Genomic DNA, 14504 nt, shown 5'->3' on the forward strand with positions numbered 1-14504 from the left:
ATAGTCAAACATGGGAATAAAGCTCATCTTGAATCATTTAGAATACTCTCCCTTTTTTGCTTCATTTCAAATATTTAAGAAAGATCCATGAAGAAACCCATACTTTTTCTTTGAAGTCTTTTTGCTAGAGAAAGTGAATTATAGACCTCAATTCCAGTGTTTCATACCTAAACACTTGACTAATTTTCTATTGGTTCATTCATTTTCTGTACTAACAGCTTGTTACCAAGTGCTCAAGTCAATAAATTATTTCCTTGAATGTACCTTGTTTTTAGGTGATCTAAACTCAAATAATGCATATTGTAGTGGCAATTCATTAAAAGTTTAATAGATTATTTTCACTATATGATCCAATGTAGTGATAAAAAAGTTCTGTTCTAATTGGATCAGATAACAAGTTTGTAATCAGGAGTTTACAGTTTGGTAAGCGCTAGATCTAAGTAAGCCACTCCTAATTTTTCTTTCCTACAAAGTTGGGATAAAATTGCTCTACTTCATATAAGGAGAATCGAATGAGATCACAAAAATACCTTGAACATTATAAAGTGATATAAAAAATGTAATATTACGATTACCAAGCAGTAGCTCTAGTAAGGCTTTACTAATGCTCTATACTTCTGCTTATATTGATTTTATTAAATATTACATTATTATAGTATAATAAAATTGAATGTATTATGGTTTGTACTTAGATTTAATATGTACTGATATCAATCAGATAATACTATAACAATGTATAAACATTTCCTTTAAACAAGTTCAAGAATGTTACTTAGTAATGAATACAGAACTCCCTGATACGAATAATTTTAATAAACATCATCTAATGACAAAGGGGAGTTTAGGAAGAAACCAGTATGGAAACAATTACAAATTACATTCCAGGCTCCACTGGGGGAAACAGCATATGTTGCTTTTTAAATGATTAGAGATTTTGTAACTTAGGGAATTTGTTGTTGTTTTGTAAATTCTAGAGAGATTAAGTTAAAGGAGAAATCTTAACAATGGCATGTTTCTAAATGACTAGACTATTATTTTGGTCAAAATATAATAACTTTAGATGAATATTTACTGAAACTCTTCTAAGTAAATATATTTCATAATTTTAAGAATTCAATGTACTCTTTGATAGCACACTTTTCCATATGGATGCCAGTTTTTATTTCTGATGCTGCATTAATATTCACTAAGAAATAATTTAACCTGCTTCCTCAACCAAGCCAAACATAGCTGATTTCAACAAATTGCTATTAGGGTCAAAAGTAACGCATAGAAGAGAAAAAACAATATTTCTGAAGTTGGTAAATGCCAACAATGCAAATTTGAAACATATTTTACCATTTTTAGTCAGTATACAAATTCAAGCAGAATTTATCAAATGGTATAGAGACCTCTATTCATTTGTTGACATTTATCAGCAATTTAAAACAGTGAGGGGAAAACAAAAATATTTGAGGACTACTGAAAGTGTCAGTCTTTGAAATTCAAGGATGCAAACCTCCTAAAAATTGAGGTATAATAAAAAAAATCATAAGTGGTAAAGCTGTTTGATTTTAGAAATACAACTTTGCCTAAAACAGTTTAAGCCTCTCTGGAATTAGTCATCAACAAAACAATCAAAACATTAAGAACTGAGCTACACAAATGACAGGGATTTTTTTTTAATTATATTTACTTGAGGTCTAATGCTTCAGTGAGATTTACAAAGAGAGGATGAAGTTGAGACTTCAGAATTATCCAAATTGAGATGACTTAAACACATTTATGAAAACTTTTGCTTAGGTACTATATAAATAAACAGTGTGTCTACAAGTATAATGTTTAGATTAAGAGAAACAAAATACATTCTTTTGTTATGTGAGAAAAAAACTTGATGGTTTAATATAATGGTGCTGTTCAGTTGACAATTTCAAGATGCAGCTAAGCCTCTCATTTTCTTAATTTTTTATTTTCCTTTTTTTTTTCTTCCCTTAGGAGTCTTTGCCTGTCACTATGTGCGCTAACCTCACCTGCGTCACTGTTCAGCCATAAATATTCCATCTAGGGTATCCATTGAATAAACACAGGCTTCATATTTTAATGCCATCTTTGATGAAGTCTTGCTTGTGGGCCACCCTGTTAATTAGCAAGACAATGTTGGACCTGTGTCCGAGTGGTCTAACACTAGATGAATGGGGCAATGCTGAAGGCAGGTGACACATAAGGGAAGGTATCGTTTCTAACTGTGTTAGAGCAGCCTGACAAAGCTATCTTCTCCCAGCTGTTCCACTGTGGAGTTCCAAATTGCACAAAAGCAAGGTTGGCTGAACTAGAAAGGAGGTTATGGCATATAGATTAGTTTGAAAATGTCAAATGCTATGACTCCAGCTAAGTAAAGATAAAAGAGGTCAACATTTAAGAGGGAAGTTAGGGAGGTAGAGCAAAAAGGGGCAGGGGTAGAAAGCAACAGAATGAATATCAATTGCCAAGGATGAGAATGTGAGGTACAAAGGGCAATAAACCAGTCCAGGAAAAATCAAACAAATACATCATTTTCACTCATAGTACTGGGACATTTTACTTTTCTTTATGAACCCTATACTCTATTTGGAATACCTCTTCCCACAATAAAAGCATTTTTTTCACACCTCTCCTCCATTCACCTATTATTTTCTGCCCAGATTGTTCTTTTTACTTCATCTGGGCAGATTTATCTTAGATTTAAATTCCTAGATTGCATGTCTCTTATGCTCTGAAGCTTTCCACAATTTCTTTAAATTAATTCTTTCCCTCTTTGATCCCATAGCACTGTTATCTCGAGTTTGCATGTGACACTCATCACATTGTAACCTGGTTCCTTCCAACAATGATTTATTGAGCTCCTCCTGTGCCGGCCATCATGCTAGGTACTTGTGGCGGGGGGGTGGGGTGGGGATTCAGATAAATTAGATATAAACCCTGCCCTCGAGGAGCTTACAGTCTGGAAAGGGATGGGGGTGTAAACAAAAAAAATTACACCTTTGTGATAAGTGTGTCAATAAAAAAGTATATACAAGGCACAGATTTGGCGCAGAGGTGGTTAGTTTCATCTAGAGATGGAAGAAACATGAAAGACTTCCCAAATAAGATGATGGTAAGCTCTTTTACTATCCTCATCACCTACCAGTGCCTGGCACATAAGAGATAGACAAAATCTCTCAATGTAATTTAATTGAACAAGTAGGAATCTGGTTTTAAAGTTCAAAGTGTCTAGAAGCCCAATTTCTTTATATTTGAAATCATTTTTTTGTTTCACTGGGTTTGATTTGGTACCTCTATCTTTGCCTGTGTGTGTTTGCATGTTTGAAATAAAAAACAAGCTGTTTTCTTCAGTCAGGTTGACCATGAAAATGGCAATACCATTTCTGTGGCTTCATTCTCTCTTCATTTATAGGTTCTCTTAGTATATTAACTTTAAAAAAGTATGTTTCTTTAATTAACTAGTACAAGAAAATTGTTAGAAATCAGAAAAACTAATAGGCTTTTGCAAACTTTGGGAAAAAATGGCGTTTCTTTTTTTATGGAATCGTAGTTTGCAAACATTAACAATGACTTTGAATTATCATTACAAAGTTAAAATAAAAAGCATGGGTGCTTTTGGCATTAGGGCAGTTTGTATCTAACACATTATAACACAATAAGATGACGTTGAATCCTGTTTGTTAAATTTGTCTCTGAAGCCATCAAATTGGATGATTTCCATTAAAGTCTGAATGCAAACTGTGTTTTAAAAATGAAATCATAAAACAAAGATTTCAAAATGTTATATTAATCACTTCATATTAATAAAATGCTTCCTTATAACTTTAAGGATAGGCGATTTCAGTAACAATTGCTGGGCATCTTTGTAGATCCTGAAGGAAACCAAACTGATCATGACAATGACACATTATAGAATTTCGTCCCTACGTTTCTTTTTTTAGGCATGACAAAAATAACAGTATTTAACTTAAAGGGCATCAAAATGCACATCATCACCATAAATACAGAACCCAGTTTACAGATGACTAGAATGAAGAAATCTGTTATGCAGCAACCTGACTCTGGTTCTCAGCATTTTCTAAACTTATGTTCCTTGACACCATATGCTACAGGGAACAGTAAAGACATCTGAATTCAAATATTTTGAAGAAATGTGTATTTAGCAACTGAGTACATGCTAAAAGGAATAATTTACAGCAGCAGTTTCATTACATTTGTCTCTCCAGTTTTCTAGTTCCCATCTGAAATGCAGTGATAAATACAGATATGGAACATATTTACTACCTGGCAAAAAACATGCTTATTGAATGGGCACACAGCCTCTGCCCTTAAATAGCACATACACCCCCTTGTCATCTGTGTGGGGAAATCTCGCATTTTAGGATGATGTTGAACACACTGAAATGGAGTACCTATAAAAAGCTGCAGTTTACTGTCCTTTCTCTTCTTTTCAAAATTATTTACATCTCTTTTGCCTCATGTGTAGGTAGCAAAAATATTAAACACATACAACTGAAAATCACTAAATCGTACATAAAAGTAGCATTGAGTGTGCATTTACATGCATTTACATTTTACATTGGATTTCAACTGGGCCATAATTTCTCTGCTGCGATGTACCTTTTTTTCAATCTTAAGATTGCTGTCATAACTTGCTTATGGTCACATGAGCCTCTTAACAAAGTTTCAACTCTGATGATACATGCATATGCCAAAGTCTATTAAAACTAAATTAAATGGGACGTTAATTATTTTTCGTGCAAACTGTCCCCCTCAGTACACACTGGCAGAATATGACTGTAGTAAGAGTTATCTACCTACAAGTTATATCTGTAATTTTCTTTGAAAACTTAGACCTGATGGCTTATAAAGACATGCCAGTAGATTTGCTTGTTTTGTTTCTTTTAATTGAAATCTAGACTTCCTTTCTCTGGGTTTTTCATTATGCTAAACAAAAAGCGTTCAGATATTGGAAGGCATACCTAAAGTTATCATACAATCTCTATTCCTTCAAATCCATTAGTTTTGAGGACTAATAAGAATTAAGATACTTCTGTTACTCCAAATAAATCTGTTTCAGCTGCAAATTTCGAAGGAAATGCAACACCAAGTTTCAGCAGAGTTAAGATACTCTATGAAAATAAAAGGATTACCTATTTTGGGAGTACTCTTTGTTCTTTGATTAGTATTTCAAACATTTCTTTTTCTCTACAGAAATATATCCTTCAAATAATTTAAAATTCAAATACCACTTAAGGATGTATTTCTAAAAGTAACACTGTATTCATCAATGGAGCCTAAAATTGAATGTAGAATATTTTTAGGCTTTCATCTGAAATAGGCATTAACAAATTGTTTATTCAAATCACTAAAATTGAAACATGAGCTTCCATCTGTGAAATATTTCAGCTGAGAATTTTTAAAAAAAATTCACGGTAGTCTGAGGTGAGAAATTAATGCTGAGTTAATTAGAATGCCGACAGCTAGAGTTAGAATTTCAATGTTGCTTTCATTAATTAGCAAGAAGATGTTTCCTTTGCATTTTTGTGCATGATGAAGGATCTAGGGAGGGATTCCTGGAAAGGTGAGTGCAGTGCAAGAGAAAGCTATCATAATGCTGAAGGTCTTATACACCTTGAAGTCAATGATTCTCAAGGAATCATGTTAGGACAAGGAACAAGACAAGTCCTTTATTGATCATCTTTTACCTTATTTTATAAGTTGTTGCAGGAAACAAAAAGCTTTACATGTTTTAACTGTGAGCTGTGTCCTGGAGAACAGTTTGTATAAAAGTCACTCCCATCAACATGAAACAAGTCATGTGTTCCTTGGACAGATAACTGTTTTAAACAAGATGAGATAAAAGACAGCTGATACAGATATAAACAGAGTTGGGAAATTTGCTTTTAAGAAGTTGTTCTGAATATTACTGATCCTTTTTCAAAAAAATTAAGTGACACAGACGTTAATTCCTAAAGGAATCATGAGAGTTTTTTATGCCTCAAATATCATGCAGGTTTTCAAGCACAGAATTGAGATTTCCTGTTAATGTTATATTTTAAAAATGCTTATTATTTTCATGAAATATGCAGTTTTCTCCTTATTGACCCATTAGGTACAACACAAGGCATTTAACAATTCAATTTGCTTCCTCTGATTTTGCTGGTTAAATGCTGTTTTTTCTAGGAACATTACACAAGTTAAAATTAATTTTTATAATACTTAAAGAAGGGGTAGGTGTTATTTGTTTGAATTCGTCAGAGAAATAAAGCATAATTTATATGCAGGCTTTAGGAATCAACGGTAAATGATGTTTATGTGTTTCTTGAACACTATCGGCTATCCCTCTTGCAAAACTAAAAACACAATGTCAGAAAAAAGCAGCACGCGATTGGAGTTTTTAAAACAAAAACTATATAGCACAATAACTGTAAGACAAAAACCTACTCTAGCTTAGAAAAGAGCTAATTTTTACTGCATATTTGTCATGGTACATTTAAATTATAGTTTTAATAAAATACATCTTTAGATCAAAGCTGAAAGAAGACATCAGTAGTAGATCAGTGTACTCCATTTTTCTTCTGGATGATGGATGGTTTATGTTTTTGATATTTCCACAGACCATTTCATTCAGTATCATTTTACTCCTCCAGTACATATAAACATGAGTGCTGGTAGACAAAAAAATATCCTTGAATCCAACTATATTTTGGAATATTCATCAGCTTCATAAATCCATGCAGTTTATTTTAAACTTTTAGTTCAATAAAATGGCTTTGCTGATGCAGTTTTTCTTCTTTAGATGGCAATATGGCAAATGACATTTTTATTTCTCAGGCAAAGAAGAAAGCGAAACCTGTACAATGAAATCTCACAGGAAACATTTAAGTCTGCTAAAGTGAACATCTGTGTTCACCTGACCTCTATTAGGTGTTGGTATTAGGAGGAAAGCCTGTTAGCAAAGTTACTCATGGACTTAATTTATAATTGGGGGGACTCAGTTGCATTTCCCACCATTGTAAACATCCACATAATGCCATGAAAAAGGTTCATGTATATTGCATTTTTTTCCAGTTATTGTCTAGGCAAGTTTCTACTCATTTGAGGTTTCTAGAGGTACTGCAGCTCAGACACTCCTGGGTGCCCTCTCAAACTCGTGGGTCCGCCTGTTTCTACCTTTCTTATTTTCCTGTAAGTGCTTCCATTTGTTACTGTTCCCTTGGGTATGTCCTGGCCTTTGTCGACGCTGTTTTCGGTCCCTTTTCCACACTTGTTCACAGAACTCATCCATCGTGTTCAGGTTGGGGTGGTTGATGAGCTGCATGAAGTCTCTGTACCAGATCTTCTGGCTAGGTGTCATGCTGTTGGATATTTCTTTGGTCTTAGAGCCATCTCCATCATCATCTTTATGAAGAAGTTCTTCTAAATGCTCTGTGTCAATGACTTCCAGGGTCACTTTAAGAAGAGTTTGCATGAATCCATGTTCCACGGCATGGCAGAGGTAAAGGCCTGAATCCTTCCGTTGTAGGCTACGCAGTAGAAGGCCTTGTTCTGTCCTGATGATGTGATCATCCACTCTGATCTAGCAGAAGAGAAACGGCAGCAAAAATACACATATTTAAAGAAATAGAAGCTCTGGAACTCTGTTTCAGTAAAAATTTAGATTATGTGTTGAAGCATACTTTAACAGTTAATAAAATGTCTAGCTTAAAAGAAATGATAGCTGTTCTCCATCAGAAAAGAGAAATTTCTGTAAATCATTTTGAAGATGCATTGCAAAATACTGGTTGTCTACTGTCTTAATAGAATTTTTCATTATAATAATTTAAAATCTTCAAGATAATGAAAGGACAAAGATACTTATTTTATAAACTTGAAAGAGGGCATATAAATATAGGAGAAAGTTAACAGTAGCTCTTGGAAATACAGAACCATGATATCAGAAAACAATGCAGCATTCGAATGAACTCAGAAGATTTGAAAAAATTAAAAAATCAGCAGTTAAGCAAGCAAAAGAAAGCACAGGACTACATGCTTAATGCTTATTTATTCACTTTCTAAGTCTCAGATGCGACATAAATATGAAGATATGCTCTTGAATATATCTAACCTCCCTTGTATTTTGAACACAGTTTACAACAGACATCTCTTAAACCCTAAGCTTAGAGGGTATAAAATTGTATAAAATTGACTTTGACATTTGTATGATGTGATTACATATTTAAAGACGCTTCAACTGTCAAAAGAGATAATGGAGGATCTTAAACTTTATATTCAGATTATGTTTGTAAAATTATCTGCACAGAAGACATTTACAAATCACCTACATAATCTGGTTAGTTACCCTTATTTAATACTTATAAAAAGCTTTAAAGGCTCAGAGTATTGAGATTTTCTGTGTAGATTTCTTTAATTTTACACAGAAATAAGTGAATAAATACATCAAGGAGGAAGATCTGTCTGATGCTACATGCATAGTTCATATCAGAGTTCATACTGGGACCCAGACATAAATCCCAATCTCCTACTCCTGTTCCCAAACCTTCCCTCCCCATTTGAGGAGGAAGTTAATAGAGAAAAGAAAACATGTTTGGATAGCAGAATTAACTGAACAAAAATTAAAATATAGAGGATTTGATTTTTTCTTTTGTACACAAATAGAGATAACAAATTGCTTTGTAGGTAACTACAGGGAAAGAGAATACTCTCCAATACATCCCCAAATGGCTTCTGGGACAAAATTCTTATCAGTTCACTTTTGTTTCTCCAGCTCCTAGCACAAAGCCTGTTATAAGATCAGCCTTCAGTGAATGCTTGTTTAATGAATGGACTATTGATGGGTTAAGAAAAAGATAGAGATTCACTGTATTTTTTCACCCTCAAGTCAACCATGCTGGGGTCACTTAACAGTATACGTTAGACAGAAATAATCCAGTCAATTTCATTCCTATACCTCTTCTTTTCGCTCTTCATTTCGTCTCTGGAATTGCCAATAGACCAGAGCTCGCTGTGATTTTGGACTGCATTCCAGGAACGTGCTACTATTTTCTACTCCATAGATGATTCTTTCTTCAAGGCTGTGGCCAGCGTGATTTTCTGGCCGGTGATGAGGAAATGAAATGAGGAAACGTTAGAGAAGTAAACTCAACTTTCCAAAATATTTATTTGGAAATTCAGAAGATAAATTTGTTGCCAAGTTGGGAGTCTTTTCCAAATTGATTTAGGATGGCAGAAATGTCACGGACGTAAGGTTTCAGAATGCAAGTGCCTGCCTAAATAGACTAATTATTTTGGTATAAGTTATATAAAGCATATGCAGAAATGTGTCTACCAGAAAAGAGCACTACATTAACAGAACCAGTCACGTGTGCAGTTGAACTATACATCTTTATATGCCATAATAACATCTTCCAAAAAATTATTTTAACTGTAAAACTCTATGCTCTGACTAATGGGGCCAGTTCATACTGTACTATTTTCTAGTAGAAAAGTTATTTGAACTTTTGGAAACAAGAATCTGTTTCTGAGAAATTATTTTGCCTCTTTATGTTTGTTTTTCATCTGTAAAATTAAATTCACCAGCCATTAATATTTATCTAGTATTTTACAGAAGGCAGAGTTCAGGAAGTTTATATTCCCCACCAATAACCCTTAAATAATCTACAAGGTTGTTCTGAAGATCAACTGGTGTGAAATGTTTGGGATGGCTCCGAAGAAAGATGCACAATTTTAAAACAATGTGGTTTCAATTGTCTTTATTTTAAAATGATACATCTTTTATTATTTTCAAGAATTAGGCTAAAGAATATGGCAAGAGTATATAATAAAATGCAGCAATAAGAAAACCTGTTTCCTGATTAAGTTTCTATTATTTTACCCTTTATGTAACCTCCTTCAATGTGGTAAATGAAACACAGTTAAGATCAAAAGTAGGACACAGGGAGTCTAGGTAAAACTCATTTAGAGAGAAACAAAAAAAACCTTCCTTATTATCTTGTATAATCCTGTTTCCATTATGACATCCTGTACAATCTGGAACTCATTAAATTAATTTAGAAAATAATAAATATATTTTCACAGGCATGGAGGCCTGACAGTGTAGACAGATGAAAAATTTTTGCTCTCTACGTCAAACTCAGCTAGATTTTTATTAAAAAAATGTTCTCCCCCTTTTTGGGCATCACTTTGACAATTTTACTCTCGTTCTAATCAACTGAGGACTTTTGTCTGTCACAGACAATATAATTTGCTCTCACTAGGTTTAAAGCTTTCCAAAATCCTGCTTCTACCTAATCCCTGTATACGGTTTATGTCCACCATCTCCTATTCTCACCCTGCCATAGTCAACATTCTGCCACCATTTGCTATCTCCAGGGAGGTCAATCTCAATGCTTTCTTTTCTATCAACCTAAACTGTGAAATGAAACTCTTCTAAAGTTGGGAAGTATCTGTCCCTTCTTAGTTAACAGATCAATACCCTGGAAAAAGGAAATGACTGAAATGTAAAGGAACAACATTTAACTGATTCCAAGTCACATTTTTTTTTTAATATTGGAGATATATCTTCGTATGTCAATATCTACATTGAATACGGTGGTGTTTTCATGTTTCCTCTGAAATTATTAGTATACCATTGAATGAATTGATATGACACATGTTGCTGAGCTAGTCTGAAAGATATCTGCTTTCTGGATAGACGTGAATTGAATCTCTCTGCCTAATGGGCGCTGGAAAATCTCCTGTGATACCATATTTAGAATACCTTTCACAGAGGTCAGTGGATACTTTTTTCCCTACTTGCTGTGCAGTGTGAACTTTGATTTAGAAATCCTTTTACTGGAATATTATTCAGCCTTTAAAAAAAAAAACAAAGAAGGAGGAGGAAATCTGCAATAGGTAGCAATACAGATGAACCTTGGGGAAAACTAAGTGAAACAGGCCAGTCACAGAAGAACAAGTACTGTATGATGATCCCACCTATACAAAATATCTAAAATAGCTGTACTCCTAGAAGCTGATGTTAGAATGGTGGTTGCCAGGAAACCGGGGGAAAGGGAAATGGGTAGGTGTTAGTCAGTGTGTATAAGCTTCAGTAATGCAAGAGGGGTAAGATCTTGAGATCTGCTGTGCAACAGTGTGCTACAGGGTACACTATTGTACAGTGCACTTAAAAACTTAAGAGGGTGGATCTCATGTTAAGTGCTCTTACTCCAGTAAAATACAAAAAGCAAAAAAAAAAAAGTTTTAATTAAAAAAAGCCTTTAACTTTTAGGCAGAGACTTTTCATTCAATCTCTACATATTAATGAATCATAAGACTTGACAGCATGATAACAGTAAAAAATCCATTGGATTTAGAAGCAAACAACATGGTGTTCCATCAGTATTTTCTGGCTTATCCAGGCCTACTTTTCTTGTAGAACTTTATGATAATAACTGACTTGTCTCTCACCTAATCTAAGTTACATAGATATCTGTAAAAATCTTAAGATATACATTCTTCCTTGCAAAACAGAGCTCCGTTTAAGTCCTTTGGTTCATTAGTTCACACATAGTAAAGAAGTGCAATGTACCTTGTATAATAAGAAAGCTTAATAGAGTTTAATATAAATGTAACATCAATTAGGTACACTTTCAAAAGTTCACAAAGTTGTCTTCTTCCTGATTAATTTAATCATTATATCTGTCCCATAGTTTTCTGTTAACCTTTCTTCTAATCCTGGGAAACCTGCTCAGTTTTTAGTTTCTCAAGGTCTCCTCTGGTGACAGCAACTATTTACCAGTGTATAGAAAAATAAAAGAAAATAAAAGTTCTCTCTCTCATGTTTTTTTTGTTTTTGTTTTTTGTTTTTGTTCCTGTTTTTGTTTTTGTTTTTTTTTTGGAGAGAGAGAGAGAGTGGAGGAAGAGGGGAAAAGGGAGATAGAGAATCTTAAGCAGGTTCCGCCCAGGGCGGAGCCTGATACCTGATGCACCAAAATCAGGAGTTGGACACTTAACTGACTGAACCACCCATGCAACCAAAAGTTCTAATAGTAAATATTTCCTTAGATTAAAAAAACCATTTCATCTGCTACTTATAGTACAATCTAATATAAGATGGGATTTGATTTAATCAAGAATTTATACCAAGTTGTTTTTAGTTTAATATGGCAATAGTTCATGGAGTTCTTCAAGAAACATGATATTCAGGTACTTTCCCACCTGAATAAGAACCATAACTGGAGAATTTAGTTCACTGACCAGGTGTCTTCACTTTGCCTTGATAACTACTCTCACCAATAGGTTTTACGACTCATTCCCCCTTTAAGTGGGTCTTTCTCTCTTTTGTCCAAATAAAAAAGCAAAAGAAAGTATTCTAGTTACCCATCAGTGAAGTTACAAGTTCTGCCATATTAAATACCAATCATAGTCGGTATGCACAGGTACTACTGTCTTTTTTTTGGTTTGAGATTCTCTTAGTTTAGTTTTGTTAGGGTGTGCTGCCATCAATAATAATTGCAAAAACTAAATTTCCACTAAATACAGTAGTTTCTATTAATTCCTCTTCAGTAGAATGTTTCTATCATCAGCAATTTTTAACTTAGGGCCAGAATTTTCATTTAAATTGGCCTCAGGCAAGCATTCATATATTTGGGAGCTCAGTTAAACATTTTTTCTGTTATTTCCCCATACCTGAAACCTTAAAAACAGATACCCAATAAATATTTTAGAATGATTAAGAGGCACTCAATAAATATCCATTCCCTTTCCTGATCCTTCTACCCCAACTGCTTGAGTAAACATTGTACAACATAGGAAACACAAGAATTTCAATAATAATGTGTTTCTCTTTCTCCTTCCTTTATTCCCTCTGTCCCCTCTTCCTTCATGTCTGTTTCTATTAAAAAAAACATAAACAATATTTTGATTCTTGTCTTCTTAGTAGATTTTCAATTTTTTTCCTTAGGATGTCAAACATACCATCATTTTTACTTTATTAAAGCAAACAACTCTGCACTGAAATGGTAGCAGAGTATACCTATACTGTAAGTATTTTTCAGAGCATATACTGTTGAACTTACAATTATCCAATATAAATCAAAAGCTCAACTGAGAAAACATTGTTGATTAAAGATTTCCTGAAGGATAAGAAATCTTGCATATTCAGGGTAAGTATAATCTAAAATCTCCCGCTGGATTAAACTAATTGATCTAAGAACAGTTTACATGGAACACGTTGGGTTATTCCCATAATATAACTGACTTTTGTGAGTTGTGTTGGGTGGGGTCTTTCTGATCCACATGGAGAAAGCCCAGCAGGAATACTGTATGGATGTGCTCACTGTTGTCCAATATGGTGCCCCACTGCCTTGCACTATTTTCTTGGTGTTCACGTTGGGAGATTGTATTTTCTGGTGTTAGTTTTAGGAATTATTGAGATTCTCTTGAAAAACTGATTTTTTTTCTTTCCCACATAGGCTCCACACCCAATGTGGGGCTTGAACTCCCAACCCTGAGATCAAGAGTCAGATGCTGTACTGACTGAGCTGGCAAGGCACCCTGAAAAACTTTTTTTTTTTAAGGAATTAACTTTGTAGTTCATCTGTTGATCAGTTTTTCCTTCACCACTGGCTGACAAATCTTATTAGACACATTTATGTTCTATCCTTATAACTTCATGGTGAATATGGTGAACATGGTGAATATGTTCTCCCTGCATGCCTCGTTTTGTTCTGTCAGTATACCTGCTTTGTCTGTGTGATATTATTGGTATCTTTATCTTCTCCTTGTTTTTAATCAAACAATTACATATTATCTGAAATATATTATTAGGTTATCTAGTAATTTTGGACAACAGAAAATTTTTATAACCCAAGTATCTTTTTTTCTTGTTAAAATATATCTACATAAAAAATAATAGTAAAGTGTCCAGACTCAGAAACAGTCTAAATAAATGAGGTGCTATTTTGTTACTGCTATTCTTGTGATAGTTTCAATTGTTAGTCAAAACTTAAAATCCTTTATTGAGGATCCATAGTAAGACAAAATTATGAACTGCTTCCCAACATCAATCCTACTTCCTGACCACCATCAAAAAAAGTATTTCCTCTTCTATGCTTCCTAAAAATCTTTTTACATACAGTTTTAGAACACATGTAGTCTTATTTGTTATGATTATTTATTAATCTGGTTGTCTTCCTCTGTACCATACGTTTTACAGTCCTGGTACTAGGCAATCATAGACCCTTAGCTAATGTTTGCTGGATGGAAAATCCAGGTAACTATTTACTCTGCATTTAAAAGCTAGAATCTCATGTAACTTTGATATCCTCAGACATGGAGTTATCATAATTACATAAAAGAAATGGTTAAAAGTTTAATCAGTTAAAAAGGGCATAGGGTTTATAACCTTGATTATGACGAAATATGCTATTAAACCACACTGGCAAATGTAAACATTTCAAATCTTCTAAATTTGTCTTTTATAATGTTACAAGAGTTGATTTGAGATAGGTGGGAGAAGA

General features: G+C 33.8%; 1 protein-coding gene across 3 annotated transcripts in view; it reads right to left on the reverse strand.

Annotated features, from left to right (window-relative positions):
- Nucleotides 1-845: 845 nt before the first annotated feature.
- SEMA3A (semaphorin 3A) overlaps nt 846-14504 on the reverse strand; it is a 455650-nt gene continuing 441991 nt past the window's right edge. For all 3 annotated transcript variants that reach the window (XM_034667173.1, XM_034667177.1, XM_034667180.1), the window contains 2 exons: nt 8954-9096; nt 846-7582 (listed from right to left, as the gene is read on the reverse strand). In XM_034667173.1, coding sequence (XP_034523064.1) covers nt 7127-7582; nt 8954-9096 — 599 coding nt within the window. In that variant the 3' untranslated portion in view covers nt 846-7126. The remainder of the gene's footprint in view (nt 7583-8953; nt 9097-14504) is intronic.

The sequence above is a fragment of the Ailuropoda melanoleuca genome, chromosome 1 (genome assembly GCF_002007445.2).
Source record: "Ailuropoda melanoleuca isolate Jingjing chromosome 1, ASM200744v2, whole genome shotgun sequence".
Taxonomy (NCBI): domain Eukaryota; kingdom Metazoa; phylum Chordata; class Mammalia; order Carnivora; family Ursidae; genus Ailuropoda; species Ailuropoda melanoleuca.